This window comes from Bubalus bubalis, chromosome 9, assembly GCF_019923935.1.
Source record: "Bubalus bubalis isolate 160015118507 breed Murrah chromosome 9, NDDB_SH_1, whole genome shotgun sequence".
In the NCBI taxonomy this organism is placed as follows: Eukaryota; Metazoa; Chordata; class Mammalia; order Artiodactyla; family Bovidae; genus Bubalus; species Bubalus bubalis.
Window position 1 is genome coordinate 67,105,726 of NC_059165.1, and position 16,768 is coordinate 67,122,493.

The window sequence follows — 16,768 nt, forward strand, 5'->3', positions numbered from 1 at the left end:
CCAGGGAGTAGAGGAGAGGTGACTCCAGGCATAAAGTGGGTAGGGCCAGGAATGCCACTCCATACCCCACAGCGGCCCCCCCATTCCCTGAGGATGTTGTTGGTTAGTTCAGTCATGTTCAACTCTTTGCGACCCCATAGACTGTAGCCCCCCAGGATGCTCTGTCCATGCAATTTCCCAGGCAAAAATAATGGAGTGGGTTGCTATCTCCTCCAGGATATCTTCCCCACCCACAGATAGAACCCACATCTCCTGCATTGGCAGGTGGGATTCTTTACCTCTGAGCCATCAAGAAAGACCCAGCCACAAATGTCCACAGTGCCAAGGGGAGTACCCTGCCCAGGGGTCCAGGACTGCCATTTCATCTGTAGCTTCTCCCAACCCCCATCCACCTTTCTGTCCATCCCTCCCTTCATCTTATTTCTGGTATATTTCGAAGGAGACACCACCCCCTGCCCCTAAATACTTGAGCATGAAAATCACTAAAGAGATTGGTGGTTTGCAGTTCTAAAAGGACTTTTATTTTTTATTAAAAGGACTTTTAAATCACATCACCACAGGGCCATCGTGAACAAATCCACATGTACATACAGCAGGTCATTGTTCAGGTGTCTCCAACTGCATGTTGAAATCAAGGCCCCACAGTCGCCATTCCGCCTTCTCTCTCCATTCTTGTCCATTTCTTGCCTGACAGCCTTCTTTTAAAATCATAGTCTGCTTCTGATGATCGGTTCCCCTCACACCCTCAGTGGCCTCAGTCAAACCCCTCAGATGATCATCCAGCCCCACATAACTCACCTTCCTAGCGCAGCACCTGTTTCTTCATTTACTTACTCCCTTTTTTTGCTGGAGTGCATCCTGCAGTATATTAAGCTAATCTGTGATGACCTGCCGGCCTGAAACATCCTGATTTCTCCTCCCTCTTGATATGGACCTTGGGGTCAGCCATCACTTTTCCTAGGAAGCTTGGCTTTCTTCCTGATCCTTTGGAATGTGACCTGAAAGCCCTTAGTGGTCCCAGGACACCTGAGTCCCTGAACAAGTTGTGGAGTCCTAGCTGTTTGGAGGCTCTGGCTCCACTATCCCATTATTTCCTGGACAACTTCCATCCATTTTCCTTTCCTTTATTTTCTCTTCCCCCACCTTTTGTCTCTTTGGTTGACTTTCTGGGAGAGTTCCTGCTGATGTTGAACTCCTGCTACTGTGCTGTTAACTCTCACCAGTCCGAGCTTGTCTGAAGAACACGTGTGTGCATGCATGACCACCCACAGGGATGCACCCAGGACAAGACACTCTGGCCTGTTCCCCATCTGTTACCAGTAAGGGCCTGGATACCACTCTTTGCCCCAGCTCAAACACTGTCTCCTCCATTCCTGGCCTCTCCTCTCCCCACCCAAGCCCCTTTCTCAGCATCCAACATGCCACCCTGGGTGGGGTCCCAGGAAGGGGGAAGGATGAGCAGGCACCAAGGCCCCTCCCCACACCGTGCCCCCAGGGGGACTTGAGGCTGGCCAGGTGGGCCAGGGCAGGTCCCCCTGTGCTCTGAACACCAGCTACAGCCAGCAGAACTTTGGGTGAGGAGACAGGACAAAGCCTGTGGCTGGAACAGAGGGGGCATGGGAGGGAGTGCCAGGGTCACACACTGAATGCTTCCTGGGAGCCCAGCAGTTCTGTAGCTCCAGTGCCTGCCTCCAGGAGCCCAGTCCTAGCGGGGAGGGGACACACATAAGTCAGGATGAAGTAATCAATACTTGGGAGCATTCAAACACAGAAAAGGAAAAAAGTTCCTCTCAGATCCTGAGAGAGAAACTGGGTGGAATGCAGCCTGGGGCCGGGAAAGGCATGAGGAGGAGGCAAGGAGCTGAGGGCTTCAAGGGCAGGGGGCACCTGCCAGGAGAGACAAGAGTCCAGAAGAGAAGAGACTAGGTGAAGGACCATCTAGTCATGGGAGCAGCTATGGCTGAGGGACTCCACGGAATTCGGGGCAGGAACCCAAGTCCGGTGAGGATGGCAGCAGACCCAAGGAAGAGACAGTGTTGGGCAAAGGGGCAGGCCGTCCCCTCTCGCACCCAAAGAGCACATGCAACTGTCCTGAGGTTCCGCGGCATCCAGCCAGGGACTGCGGCCAAGGTCCCCTTGGCGACTCGGCGGGCCAATCCTCCTTCCAGCCCATCTATTTACCTGTAAAGGGAAACCGGAAGGCTCTTTCGCCCCAAAGGCAAAAAGAAGGCCCCGAAGGGCCGCTGGAGGCCACTAGGACAGGATGGCTTTAGGCGTGGGCACGCGGGGCCGCTCTCGGGAATTTTACCCAGCGACGCTTACGTCCGAGGGCTCTGGTCTGGCCTGTGGAAACCAGCCCAAGCCCTGAAACACCACCACTTAGGGGATGTGGGTGCCCGTGACCTCCCGGGGGTGCCCAGAGGCCAGGTGTGCACGGGGACCGCGGAGAGGAAGGAGACTTGAGTACAGAGCCCGGCCAGGGCGCTAGGGGTCTCGGAGCGGGGAGCCCAGGACCCCGGCGCAGAGGCGAGGTTGGGGCCGGACGCCCTCGCGCACCCTGGGCTCGGGCCGCCGCGGGTACCTACCTGCGGCCGCGGCCGCACGTGCCAGGGTGCCCGGCCAGCCCGAGCGCCCGCGGCAGCGGTGTCCGCGCCACGTGACCGCCCCGCCCGCCCCGCGCGTGCGCCCTGCCCGGCGCCCCATTGTTGGCGGTGGCCGCGTCACGGGGGCGGGGCCGGGGCGGGGCGGCCGGCGGCCCGAGGGAGGCGGCGGGAGGGCGGAGGGAAGGAGCGTCCGCGCCGCCGCCGCCGCCGCCGCCGACTAGCCGCCGCCGCCGAGAAGCAAGCAGAGCCGCGCCGCCGCCGCCCGCGCCCGAGCAGCCCCGCCGCCGCCCCGCCCCGCTGCTGGATGCCGGCGGCCGGCGGCCGAGCTCCCAGAGGCGGAGGGCGGCGGCGCGGGCGGCGGCGGCGGCGGGGGCGGCCGGCGGCCGGGAGGCGGGAGCGCGGGCCCGAGCGCTAGCGCCGCCATGCCTAGCTCCACCGGACAGCCCGACGGCGGCGGGGGCGCGCGCGGCAGCGGACCCGGGGCGCCGGTCTGCGGGGACCCTAGCCCGGGTCCCCCGCCGCCGCCGCCGCCGCCGCCGCCCCCGCCCGAGGGCGCCGATGAGGCCGCGCCCGCCGCCCGGCCGCCGCCCGAGCCCGACGACGCGGCCGCCGCGCTGCGCCTGGCCTTGGACCAGCTCTCGGGTCTGGGGCTGGGGGGCGCGGGCAACCAGGACGAGGAGGGGGCGACCGCGGGCGGCGGAGACGGAGCGGGTGCAGCGACTGGGGGCGCAGACGGCGGGGCCGCGGCGGAGCCGGCGCCCCCCGACGGGCCTGAGACGGGGGCGCCCGGGGCGGCCGTGGCCCCCGGCCCGCTGCCGCTGCTAGAGCCGGACGTGAGCCCCCCGCCGCCGCCTCGGCCGTCGCCGCCCGACGTGTTCGCAGGCTTCGCGCCCCACCCCGCGGCGCTGGGCCCCCCGACGCTGCTGGCAGAGCAGATGAGCGTGATCGGCAGCCGCAAGAAGAGCGTGAACATGACCGAGTGCGTGCCCGTGCCCAGCTCCGAGCACGTCGCCGAGATCGTGGGTCGCCAGGGTGAGTGGCCGCCGTCGGGGGCGCCGCCCCAGGGGTTCCCGCGCGACTTGCCCCCAGAGGGTCCGTCCAGCCCAGCCCACGGCTGGACACCAGACCCCGGCCACGCCCCGCGTGGGCTCGGGCCTCGGTGGCCGCCTGTGCGCCTTTGTCCTGCCGCTGGCCGCGGGAGAAAGTTGGGCGCGGCCCGCGCTCCTCCCCTCGGCGCTCCGGCCCCGCTGCCGCCTTTGTCTGGGCGCCTCCAGCCTGGAGAGCGCCCTGCGTGCAGCTCACTGCCTGGGCCCTGGGCTCCCGGAGGTTCCATCCCGGGGATAAGGAGGTTGGGCCGGGCAGTGCCCTCTCCACACCCAGAAATGGCCCGGGGCGGTTCGCTCGCGTGTGAGGGGAGCTAGGGGCCAGGGCATTCTGGCAGGGTCAGGAGAGAGATTTGGTGGCACAAAGAGGGTACACCTTAAGACTTGCCAGCCTGGGCACCCTGCTGGGGTGGGGGGGGGAGCAGGACAGGGTGAGTGAATATCCCTCCCGCTGTCAGCCCCTTCAGGGATCTGGGGTGTGCACAAGGACCCCCTGTGAAAGCCACTTGGGGGGATCCAGCCCGACAGCCCTCCTCTGGCCAGGGTGTGGGGGTCCCGAAGCGGCATTGTCAGAGGTCTTTGCAGCCGCCCCATTGTTCTCTTTGTTAGAGAGCCAGGCTGGGTGACATCAGGCCTGCGGCCGCTCATTGGCCCTGGAGCTGCGGGGCGGGCGGGCCGGAGGTGGTGGGCAGTGCCCGGCCCAGCACACACCCACCCACCCTGTTAGCTGCTTGCCCACCAGCCTCAACTTTCTCTTGCCCACACCTCTGGGCTCCGGCCTCCCTGTTGGTCAGCCAGGTTCTAGAACTTGGGGTGGGGCCTGGGCGGAGCTTGAGATGGGGCTGGAGGACCCTGCCTCTGGGACCTCGGTCACGGGAGCTAGAGAAAGGTGTGGGGGGCTTGAATTGCAAGATGACCTGTCACCCTAACTGCCACGGGCAGAGGACCACAGGGAAACCTTGACACCACCCTCTACTAGTTCCGGGTGGGTGAGGCCTTGGGGCCAGCAAGCCTGCTGCCTCGGCCACAGGTACATTCAGTCATTCATTTGTCCACCCTTCATGTGGACACAAGGAGGGCCAGGTGTGGTGCTAGGTCAGGGGACTGCCATAAGGGGGTCCTTGGCTATGGGCAAGCACCAAGAGACCCCAATTGAACACTTCCCCTCCCTGCCCTGTCCCCTCCCAGCACTGTCCCCTCTCTGCCCTGTCCCCGGTAACCGCACTGGGACCTGGAAGAAGACAGCCGCCCCACGCCAAGTGTCCAGAAGCCCGTTGGGGGCAGATGTGGAGACTGAGGCCAGGGATGCCGCCCAAGGTCACTAGGCTGGTGGATGGTGGAGCATGAGGGCAAGCCCCCTGTGGATGCACGCGGCAGCACCTGGGGGTGTGGGCAGTAGGCAGAGGGCCCCGAGCCCTGGTCTCATATGAGCCATCTGGTGGCTGAGTCGTCAGGCTCCGCCCTCTTACTTGTGCCTCTGGTACCCGCTTACCAGGTGTCCGCCTGGGTTCCCACTGATGGCAGGCAGCAAGGCAGGGACCCCCAGAGCTCTCCCCACATCTAGGGTGGTTCCTCTCTGTGACGGGGGTTGGGGGAGACCACCTCAATGGAGGTTTTTGTGAAAATTCTCAAGCAAGATGCTGGTTCTCCACCCAGTCCCGGCCAGCACACAGTCGCCGCCCCGTAATAAGTCGGGTGCAGGGCCTCAGGGGGTGGAACACACATGCCAGGACAGGTCAGCAGCTTCAGCAGCCCTTGCTCCCCACTCTTGAAGTATCTGTGGTTCCCATCTTCCCTCACCAGTTCTCAGGCACAGCCTGGAAGACACACTATGCCCTTCTTCCAGTCACAGACCCCCACCCCTCCCCGTCTACCCTGTGGGTCCCTGAACATGGAGCCTGTCCCTTTTTCCTGCTCTGCTGGCCCGAGTGCAGGGGTCGTGGCCTGCCCTGAACTTACTCTTCTGTCTGACCCCTGGTCCAAGGCCACCCCTTCCCTGGAGTTCATGGAGGGGGTGTGCATCTGTCCAGCCTCCTCTGGTAACCAGAGCCACAAACCTGGGCTCTCCCTTTCCCGGACAACCCCATGCTGCTCCGTGAGCCTGTCTCCTCCCCCACTAGGTCTATGCAACTTCTGGGCAAGGGGTAGGGACCGTGACCCCTGTGGTGCTCCCTGGTCCCTGAGGCTGAGAGGCCTGAGGGACTGAGAGGACCCACTGAGTAGGGGCCTCAGCCTGCCCCACGGTATCCCCTAGAGAGGACCTGTCACCTCCAGGCCAGGAGGGTAAAGCGGCAGAGGTGGAAGTGCAGCCAGAGCCAGCTGGTAGGGCCGGAATTTGCACTCTAGTCTCTCAGACTCTTTTTGCACTGTGGGGAGAAAAGGTGAGCTGGGAGAGAACTGGCTCCAGGGTTGGGTGTGTCAGGAGCTGACCCCTTTCCACAAACAAGAAAGTGGAAACTCAGAAGGACCAGTTGGGGGGGTGTCACTCCAGCCCGTCATCAGAAGTGGGCAGGGCTGGCACACATCTGCTACCATTGACCTTGGCCCTGTTCCTTCCGAGACCCGCCCCCATCCACCCCAGTGCCCTCCTGCCTGGCTCCCCTTGCCAGAGTTTGCAGTGTGGCCATGACTGGGGTGTTGGGGTTGGGTCTTCAGCACCAAGCCTGGCCTGCAGCACACTAGGTCACGGTCAGGAACAAGTGACCTGCCAGCCACCTAGGGTCCCCTTCATTGTCCCTCAGTGAGAGGGGCCTCTGCTTGCTGTTCTCTGCCTGTGTGTGGCCCCATCCCTGTGGGATGATCCTAGGGTGATGGGGGGCCATGCCTTGAAATTCTTCTCTACCCACCCAGAGTGGGGAGCATAGGAAGAGAGCCATCCCCAGGCCCAGGTTGGGGGTCGCAGCCTTCCCTGCTTGTACAATGGGTCCCTGTTTCACACGGGAGCCAGCTTTGTCCCCAGACATCCGACTGTGACTCAGCCTTGCTGTGGGACAGCACCCCACTGGGTTGTCCCAGCACCCGCCTGCTTGTGGAATGCTGTCCCCACTGTCCGCTTAGCCAGGAGCGCTCCCCCAGCACGCAGCCTTCTTCCCAGGGTGGTGCCCTTGGCTCCCCCATGTGGCCTTGAGGTTCCCTGGATAAGTGTGGTCTGTGGTCACCTGCATGAGCTCCCTTGGGGCCTGGTTCCTTGAATGCCTAGTGCACTCAGTGCAGGGGTGGCCTGGATCCTGGTCCAGGCTCATGTGAGCAGCAGGAAGCAGGACTGCCTGCAACTAGGCTGCCTGTGGGGACCCGAGGCCCTGCCTCTCTGAGGGCAGGTCCGGCAGCTATGGGGCCCGCTGGGGCCGGGGGAAATCACCCACCCTCCCCGGTTCTCTGAGTTGGAATCCTGGTAGGGGCAGGGCCCAGGAATCTGCATTTCTGCTGTACCCACCAATTGGCAGTAGCCCCCAGGGTCACTCCTGGAGCCCCAGTTTCCTGTCTTGTGCAGTTCCATGCCCCCAGGCTCTGCCACCTCTAGGGGTCTTAGTGGTGGGGGGTGCAGTGGCTATCACAGTTGAAGTGGGGGTGGTGAGCAGGGTTCTGTTTGGCCACTGAGGGCTCCACCCGAGGCTGCTCTCAGGTCAGGGCAGGATGGGGTCCCGTGAACAGGAAGCTGCAGGGTTCCACCCCCTTTGAGGCTCCCCCATGAGGGCAGGTTCCAGTCCCTGGCCCATCAGATCCTGCCCCAAACCTGTGAGTCTGGGTCTGTTTCTGCTCTCTTTTGACAGATGAGGAAATTGAGGCATGGAATGGTCCCTCAGATACCCAGAGTATCCCCAGTGCACCAGCCTTACATCACAGTCCCCCAGTCTCAGAGAGTTCAGAAAGTTAGACATAAGGTCTGAGAAGTGTGTACTGGGGCCTGGCCCAGTATAGTCAGGGTGGGCTTCCCTGGAGAAAGGCATGCCAGGCTCTGATGTCATGCAAAGAAGGAAGAGGATATGAAAGTAAAGTTGCAGATGGGAAAGTTAGGTGCGAGGGGACTGCAGGAGAGGCCCTTCCCAGCAGCCAAGTAGGGAGGAGACCAGGGCAGGCATGGACGCAGCCACAGGTCAGGGGGCCTTTGGAGTTGCCAGAAAGGCCCGGCAGCCACCAAGGGGAGGACCCCAGGTGGGCATGGAGGAAATGGCCAGGGACCAAGAGGTGAGGCTGAGAGATGGCAGACCCCTGCTCACCTGCCCTGCTTTTATTCAGCTGTGGGTGAGGGGCGCCTGCCTGGGACCCAGGCTCCATCACTCTGACTTCATCAGTGCAGAAGGCTTGCTGGCTAACTTTGTATCTTTTCTTGTTGAGAACTTAGCCACACTGTTAACTCCACTCAGAGCCGCCTGCCTGCCGCAGGGAAACAGTATTCCTGTGTCCTCCTGGCTTCCCAGTGCTTAGAGGGTGGGGGGACTCCCAGTCTCCTGGGCCCCAGTTCAAAATGTCTCAGAAGGCCCTGGGGTGGGGGTGGGGGTGGGGGTGGGGTGTCAGGGGCCTGGTGAAACCACACCTGGCATTTAGGTTTCTCATAGGTAGCTTCCCCTTAGCCCTGGGAGGGCTGCCAGATGCTGGGTGAGGTGCCAAGTCAAGGACCCTGCATGACTGACCCTCTCCTCAACAGATGTCCCGGCCCTTTTCTGCAGGGTCAACCCTCAGACTGCGGCCCAGGGTCACCTGGGCAGCAGTGATGAACCCCCAAGGCATGTCCCCAGCTTCCCCTCAGTGTCTGGGACCACTGGGGGGCCTGTGGAGGTGTTTTGACCTGGGGCACAGGATCTGCTGTTGGGGGAGGGTCATGTGATGAGAAGTTCCCACCACCCAGGCCTCGGGTTCCCCTCCAGGCAGTCTGGGAGTTGGTGTCAGAGAGTCTGCGTTAGTGTCCTCTGTCTGGTACAGTGGACCGAATGGCTTGAAACTAGAACTGAATGCTCACAGTTCTGCAGGGTGGGAATCTGAAATTGGGGTGTTGGTGGGGGACATGCTCCTTCCAGAGGTTCCAGTGGAGGGTCTTCCCAGCCTCCAAGCTTCCAGTGGTGCTCACGAGCTTTGGCGTCCTGGGGCTTGTGGCCACCTCCCTCCAGCCCTGGGCCCCATCTTCACATGACTGTAATCTCAGGGACACTCTGTGTCCCTCCCTCCATCCTTGGGCCTCAGTGTCCCCTCTGGTCCTACAAACCCCTGCTAGCAGCATAGCGGGGGGATTGTCAAAAAGGCAAAGAGAGGCCCTGTTGTAGGTTGAAAGATGTCCCCCCAAATCCATGTCCACCTGGAATGTCAGAATGTGACCTTACCGGGCAAGAGTCTTGGCAGATGTAGTTAGAGTGTGGTCATGATGGGTTGGGGTGGCCCTGAATCCAGTGACCAGTGTCTCTATAGAGGAGGAAGGACATGTAGAGTGGCAGTCTGATGTTACAGCTGGAAGGTGGGGGCACCCACCCAGGTCACCAGCTGTCCCATGCAGCTGCGGCCCTGGAGGGGCTGTCCTGAGGAGGGGTCCCCGCCCTCACCATGTCTCCCCCTCCCCCACCCCAGGGTGCAAGATAAAGGCTCTGCGAGCCAAGACCAATACGTACATCAAGACTCCTGTGCGAGGGGAGGAGCCGGTCTTTATCGTGACCGGCCGCAAGGAGGACGTGGAGATGGCCAAGCGTGAGATCCTGTCGGCCGCCGAGCACTTCTCCGTGATCCGGGCCACGCGGAGCAAGGCGGGCGGGCTGCCGGGTACCGCACAGGGCCCACCCAACCTGCCCGGACAGACCACAATTCAGGTGCGCGTGCCCTACCGCGTGGTGGGGCTGGTGGTGGGGCCCAAGGGCGCCACCATCAAGCGCATCCAGCAACGGACGCATACATACATCGTGACGCCTGGGCGCGACAAGGAGCCGGTGTTTGCCGTGACGGGCATGCCCGAGAACGTGGACCGGGCGCGCGAGGAGATAGAGGCCCATATCACACTGCGCACGGGGGCCTTCACCGACGCCAGCCCTGACAGCGACTTCCACTCCAACGGCACAGATGTCTGCTTGGACCTGCTCGGGGCGGCTGCGGGCCTCTGGGCTAAAGCCCCCAACCCGGGCCGCCGGCCCCCAGCGCCCACAGCCAGCCTCCGTGGGGACACTGCGCTGGGTGCTCCGGGAGGTCCTGAGTCCTTCTACGCGGCCAGTCGTGGGGGGCCGCCGGTGCCTGTGCCGGTACCGGACGCCGGCCCCGCCAGCCCCTACGGCACCTCTGGCAATGGGGGCTTCACCTTCGGCGGGGACGGTCCTGGGGCCCCTACGGGGCCACCCGCCCCCGAGGACTGCGACTTTGGCTTCGACTTCCTGGCGCTGGACCTGACCGTGCCCACCGCGGCCACCATCTGGGCGCCTTTCGAGCGGGCCACCCCGCTGCCGGCCTTCGGTGGCTGCTCAGCGGTCAATGGGGCCCCCGCCCCGCCAGCCCCGGGTGCCCGACGCAGCAGCGGGACCGGCACACCACGCCACTCGCCCACGCTGCCCGAGCCCGGTGGCCTAGGCCTGGAGCTCCCGCTGGCCCGCCGGCCTACACCGGACCCAGTGGGCGCCCTGCCCTGGAGGCCCCCACAGGGCTCCCTGACGTCCTTCTCAAGCAGCGCCAGCTTCTCCACAGCCACCTCGCTGCCCAGCAGCTCCTCGGCTTCCTCGTGCTCGGCGCTGGACTCCAGCGCCCCCGAGAGCGGCCGTAAGCCCCCAGCGGCCCCAGCGCCTGCGGCCCTGGCGCGGGAGTGCGTAGTGTGTGCTGAGGGTGAGGTGATGGCCGCGCTGGTGCCCTGCGGCCACAACCTCTTCTGCATGGACTGCGCCGTCCGCATCTGCGGCAAGAGCGAGCCGGAGTGCCCGGCCTGCCGCACGCCCGCCACCCAGGCCATTCATATCTTTTCCTAGCTGGGCCCCTGGTGCGCCCGCGGTCCCACCCCCACCCCCGGGGCCATCAGTGGGCGCAGGGTGGGTGCACAGGGCCTGGAGGGGACGAAGCGGGCGGGGCGGTGGCCAGTGTTTACAGACGAGCTTTAACTCTTCCGGTCCCAGGCGTGGAGACAACGCGGCCAAGCGGCACCTCAGTTCTTAACAAATGACAGTATTGAGTCGACAGGTTAAAATAAACCAGAGAGAAAAGGCCTGCTTGCCTGCTTGCACTTTTTATTTAAGTCACTCCCTACCCCCTATCCCCTGCCCTCCAGCCCCCAGCGCCCCCCAGCCCCCAGCCCCCAGCCCAAGGTGATCTTTTTAAGAAGAAGAAAAAAAACACGATTTTTACAACTCTGTGTTGTACTTCTTTTGTATGTAGCGGATATCAATTTGACAGTGTTTGTTTTCCCATGGTCCCAACCTCTGTAGAAACTTCCAGGAGGAGGATGGCTCCCTTTGGGGGGATCATATGGTTACCCTGTAGTATGTAAGCCGCACGCAGGCCGGAGGGGGGTGGGGGGGAGGGGGGGAGGGGCGTCCGGAACTTTCTAACTTTTTTTTAATTATTAATCCCTTTCTGCTGTGGTTTCTTTTGACAGTTTTTAATTTTTGTTGTTGTTTTTTTTAAAAAAAAAAAAACTTTTACTTTTTACCTCTTGTGTATATGTAGGGAATTTATAGGGAAATATGTACTTTATGGAATAAATTTTAAGACTAAAATATATTTTATTTTAAATAAAGTAACGGACCTTTAATCTTACACAGCTAAATTACTGATTATATATTTGCTGAGCTGACCTAAGGGTTCAGAAAATTGTATCAAGAGTTTTATTTTTTGACTTCAAAGCCTTCTTAATAAAGTCTTTTTACTACATGTGAGACCTTGGCCTGGTGTGGGGTGGGTGGGCATGGGGGAGGGATTGGGGTAGGGGCTCAGTTCCAGCCCCACCCACCTAGTCTTCCAGGTCAAAGCATTAGGGCTCCGGATATCCCGCTTCTAGGCTTTTCTACAAGATGCTGTTGGCATCTTACCTGGGTTCTACAGAGAGGTGGTCCAGCCAGGTCCTCTTATCCTCAGGACCCCACATCCTAGGGGACAACCAACCATGGGGACAGCTGTGAGCTATGTGGGGGAGTGGTGATATTGGTTGCTTCCTGGGGCACCTGCCTGCTGCCGTGGCACTCCCATGCCCAGCAGGATGACATTGTATAGAGGAGGGGCAGGTCTTCCTCCCAGGAGGGGTCCTGAGGTCTCCTGGGCCCAAGGAACATCTGAGTGATAAGCCTCAGGTGTTGTCCCCCAGGCATCTAGTTGGGAGCAGAGAACTCTGGGGTGTGGGGCTGCCAGACATGGTTCTTCAGGACTGGGACTGGCCCAGAGGCAAGGACTCAGGGATCACAGATTGGGCTGTGGGCTGCTGACAGGGGCCACCAGAGCTCCAGAGATGGGAGGAAGCTGTGGAGTGAGTTGAGGATGGGATGTGCTGACAGGGAGGGGCCCAGGACTGCTCCAGGGACAAGCAAGCCCAGGGGCCAGGTGACCACAGGCTGCTGGCTCTGGGAACAGGCACTGAGGGACCCGGAGAACACAGCCCGCTAGGGAAACTAGGAAGACAGAGCAGAGCAGCCTGGAGGGCTTTCAGCAGAAGGCCAAGAGTTTGGGATAATAGGAGCATTTGAAGGGGCAACAGGGACGGAGAGGAAGCAGCCAGAGATGGAGAGGGCATGCCCAAGAGCAAATGGAGGTTACCTCGGATCCTCTGGTTGAGAGTAGTCACCCCAGACTGTGGAACCCAGGTGGGTCTCAGGACAGACCCTGTGCACCCAGGGTTCCAGTCTAGTCCCGCTGGAATGTCCCCATCTGTAAATGGGGAAACACCTAGGTCCACACTCCCAGCACTAGTGAGGCTCCAGCCTTGGAGTGCATTGGTACATGGCCCCCAAAAGATACAGCCCTGGAACCTATGGGTGGGAGCTTACAGACCAGGCTTTGCATCTATAGTCAAGAATCTTGAGATCATCCTGCATCAGGGTGGCCCTGTAAGACAGTGTCCTTATAAGAGAGCAGGAGTCACAGACATGAGGGCAGAAGCTGTGTGACCCTGGAGGCGCCTCTGTCCATGGGATTCTCCAGGCAAGAATACTGGAGTGGGTTGCCATTTCCTCCTCCAGGGGATCTTCCCAACCCAGGGATTGAACCTGTGTCTCCTGTGTCTCCTGCATCACAGATGGATTCTTTACCCTCTGAGCTATCAGAAAAACCTTGATCTTGTGTTAGGGTGGCCCTAAATCTAATGTCTTTGTAAGAGACACAGCAGGATCACAGACATGTGGGGAGAAGTTATGTGACACTGGAGGCGAGACTGGGGTTGATGCAGCCACAAGCCCAGGACGCCTGGAGTCCCCAGAAGCTGGAAGAGGCAGGAAGGACCACCCACCACCCGCCCTGGAGTCTTCAGAGGAATCACGGTCCTGCCACACCTTGATCCCTGACTTCTGGACTCCAGAACAGGAAGAACATATACCTATTGTCTTAACCTGCCCACTTTAAGGTAATTTTTTAAAGCTGCTCTGGGAAACTGATATGGTAGGTGGGCTAGACTGAGGGTTGACTGGATGGCATAGTCAGGTGCAGATAGCATGGCAAAGACTTGGAGGTGATGAGATCCCAGGACACATCCAGGGAACACAGAATGGCTGCTCAGAGGGACAGGTGAGAATAATGGGAGATGAGTTGAAAAGGTGGATTGGAGCCAGGCCTTGGAATTCCTCCTTTAATCTCTCCCACCTGTGTCAGGGCTTTTATTGGGTCCCCATTTTTGCCACGGTCTTCCTCACCCTTGGACCTTCCCCTTTACAAAAAGAAAGACACACCAGCCCATACTGAACTTCGGCCAAGAGAATTCAAATGTAAATAGCCCCAGGTGGCTGGAGGTTCCTCTGTGGGCCACATCTCTCTGGAACGTTCCAGTTCAGGATTGTCCCATAGGGCATCTTGTTATGATGGGACTGTTGTAGACCTGTACCGACCTGTACAGGAGCCATCAGCCACATGGGTGACCCAGCATCTGAAATGTGACTTGTGCAACCAAGAGATTGAATCTTAAATGTTGTTTGGCTTTACTTTAAATTGAGATAGCATCTAGGGAAGCTGTTTACTATGTAGACTCTTTTAAAGCAGAGAGACAGGAAGGCCAGTGTGCCCAGAGATTGTGATGAGAGTAACAGGGAGTGGAGGTCCTGAACAGAGTGGCCCCAAGGTGACAAAGCCACGGGGGAGGGAAAACCTGTGGGCTGATGTGGTCAGCAGCATAATAATCCCAAAGACATCACATCCTGATACCAGGGCCTGTGTACGTGTCGCCTCATGCGGCAGAGGGGACGCTGCAGGTGGGGTTAAGGCCCCTGAGATGCGGACAACCCTGGATTCCCCAGGGGGAGCCCAGTGTCATCACAAGGCCCTTATAAGAGGGAGGGGGAGTGTCAGAGGCAGAGAGACGGGAAATTTGCACTGTTGGCTGTGAGGATGGAGGGAGGGGCCGCAAGCCAGGGATGCGAGGCCTCTAGAAGCTGGAAAAGTGGGGAGCCAGTGTTCCCCGGGAGCCTCCAGAGGGGACAGCCCTGCCCATGTGTGAATCTGAGGACTTTTGCCCTCCAGGACTGTTAGGGAGAATAAATTTGTGTTGCTTTAAGCCCCCACATGTGTGGTGCTTTGTTTCAATATAGGAAACTCACACAGCTGTGTTAAAAGCTGCCCCAGCACCTTGGAGAAATGGCTGATTCTATGCCCTGTGCAGGGAAACTACAAAATGAGCCTAGACATCTTGCGGTGCCAGAAAGTAAGGACATCCTCAAAACACCCCATGAGAATGAGGGCATGTCCAAGGGACACCGAAGCCAGAGGCCAGAGCTGAAATAATGCATCCTAGAAGACAGAGGACACCCAGTGAACTTGAATTTCTAATACACAGTGGATCATACTTTTAGTCAAAATCTGTCTCCAATATTGCCTGGGACACCCCTCTACCTGATGATCATTCGCTTATTTACCTGAAATTCAGATTTAACAGAACGTATTATGTTTTTATTTGCTTCATTGGTAACTCTATGAGGCATGGAGGGGGATGAGAAGCCACTGATTTGCAGGGAGACACATATTTGCTGGAGAGGTCCCTCCTGTGGTTCCTAAATTCCACCCTGACTTTAAAGGTGCAGAGCAGCCTAACAGGATGTGGACAACATATTAAAAAGCAGAGACCTCAGGTTGTTAACAAAGGTCTGTAGAGTCAACGCTATGGTTTGGCCACTTGATGTGAAGAGCCAGCTCATTGGAAAAGACCCTGATGCTGGGAAAGATTGAGGACAGGAGGAGTAGGGGGCAGCCGAGGATAAGATGGTTGGATGGCATCACCACTCAACTGGACATGAATTGGAGCAAACTCAGGGAGATAGCCGGGGACAGTGGAGCCTGGTGTGCTGCAGTCCGTGGGTTCCGAGAGGCTGGGACAAGACATGGACTGAACAACACCAGGATGTGGGGTGGGGACTGGCAGGTTCGTGAACCTGGAGCAGAATTAATTCCACACACATTTATGGATATGGACTGAGCGCCTTGATCCTTGCTATTCCAGGAGCGGGTTTGCTCCGGGGCGGAAGCTGGAGGAAGCCAGAAAGCCCCAAGTACTTTTGAGGCTACTAACCCCTTGCGCCATCCCCAGCCGGGCCCCTCCAGCGGCCGGGAGGGACCAGAACTGCCCGTCCTCTGTCGCCACCGTGTGGCCGAAGCCGCGCATTACACTCTGCCCGATACAGCAGCAGAGCCCTCTCGTTATTTATGTAAAGTGGGCGTAACTGCCCTTAGCCCAGGTCTGTGGGCTCCTCAGGACACAAGCCGGTCCCCTTCCACAGCCCACAATCCATCGCTCAGCAACTCAGCGCTGGCACGCAGTGGGCCCTCCCTAAACGTTTGCTGACTGAATACACGACAGGGACCGCTCCCCGCTACCCAAATGAAACTGAGGGTTTTTTCTTTAGCCTAACCAGATCCCTAACCGCCTGAGGTCCTGAGACACTGCGCACATTTAAATACACACCTGAGTGGGAGAGGAGGTGACACAGACGCTGGAAGCCACCTGGTTTACACCATCTGACTATTGGGAATTTACCCTGGTGTCCAGTGTGAGTAGGGCTTGGAGTTTATTTTTCTAGATAATTAATGTACGTTCTCCTCCTAGGCACTGTGGTCATTTGGGGTCTGGATCATGGATCATCCTCTGAGGGGCATCCTGGACACTACGGGGATTGACCAGCATCTCTGCCCCCCCCCCCCCATTCGATGTCAGGAGCCCCCCTTTCCCAGTTCTGACGATGAAAATGTTCTAAAGTCTCCCCAGGTGGCAGGAACCTCCCCTCCCCCAGTAAGAACTGTTCATCCCATTTCTCGGGGATTGGACCAAATTGGCCCTGAACAGGCTGTGTCCCGGAATCTCCCCACATACCCACCCACATGGAGGGTTCCACTTGCAGAGTTGGAACATCTGATTTTCGTTTATTTCAAGCAACCCTTAAGATGGATTCATGTCCCAGCTAAAATGACTTAAGCTTGACTCGTAAAACTTTTTAGTGTTGGAAACATCACATGTAAATCCAAGCAGAGAGGGTCAATCCAAAGGACCCAGCTTCAGCAAATAACCAATTCTCAAATTCCCCAGCAATTCTTGGCTGTTTCTCTCCAATTGCCCCACCCCCACCAGGCTCTGTAGCAAACTGCATTTGTCCACAAAGCCAGAATGCTTACTGAGTAACACACGTAGCCACAATGTCACCATCAGAACTTAAAATTGTTAACAATAACTTTTTTTAAAAAAAAGTTAAGACATAAGGGATCTAGTTACCTGACCAGGGATCAAACCTGGGCCCCCTCCATTGGAAGTGCAGAGTCTTAGTCACTGGACCACCAGGGGAGTCCTCATGGTAAGGCTGATTTCTTAACAGTAACTCTCTGGGCAGCATTTCCGTTTCCTCGAGTGTATTGTTATTGTTTACAAGTCAGTTGGTTTCAATCTACATCCGGCGCATATTCCCTGGAGATCTGGCTCTCATGTCTTGTTCA

At 59.0% G+C, this 16,768-nt stretch overlaps 1 protein-coding gene and 1 long non-coding RNA gene across 2 annotated transcripts; one reads left to right on the forward strand and one right to left on the reverse strand.

The window, feature by feature from the left end:
• Window positions 1–499: 499 nt before the first annotated feature.
• Window positions 500–2,688, reverse strand: LOC112586917. Its single transcript, XR_003111409.2, has 2 exons — window positions 2,586–2,688; window positions 500–2,181 (listed from the first exon to the last, which is right to left on the reverse strand). It is a non-coding gene; the product is annotated as an uncharacterized LOC112586917 (long non-coding RNA).
• A 322-nt stretch (window positions 2,689–3,010) lies between these two features.
• Window positions 3,011–11,530, forward strand: MEX3D (mex-3 RNA binding family member D). Its single transcript, XM_025292738.3, has 3 exons — window positions 3,011–3,635; window positions 9,263–10,618; window positions 10,777–11,530. The coding sequence occupies exons 1-3, from the start codon at window positions 3,026–3,028 to the stop codon at window positions 10,821–10,823; spliced, it is 2,013 nt and encodes a 670-aa protein (XP_025148523.1). The 5' UTR covers window positions 3,011–3,025; the 3' UTR covers window positions 10,824–11,530.
• Window positions 11,531–16,768: the final 5,238 nt, after the last annotated feature.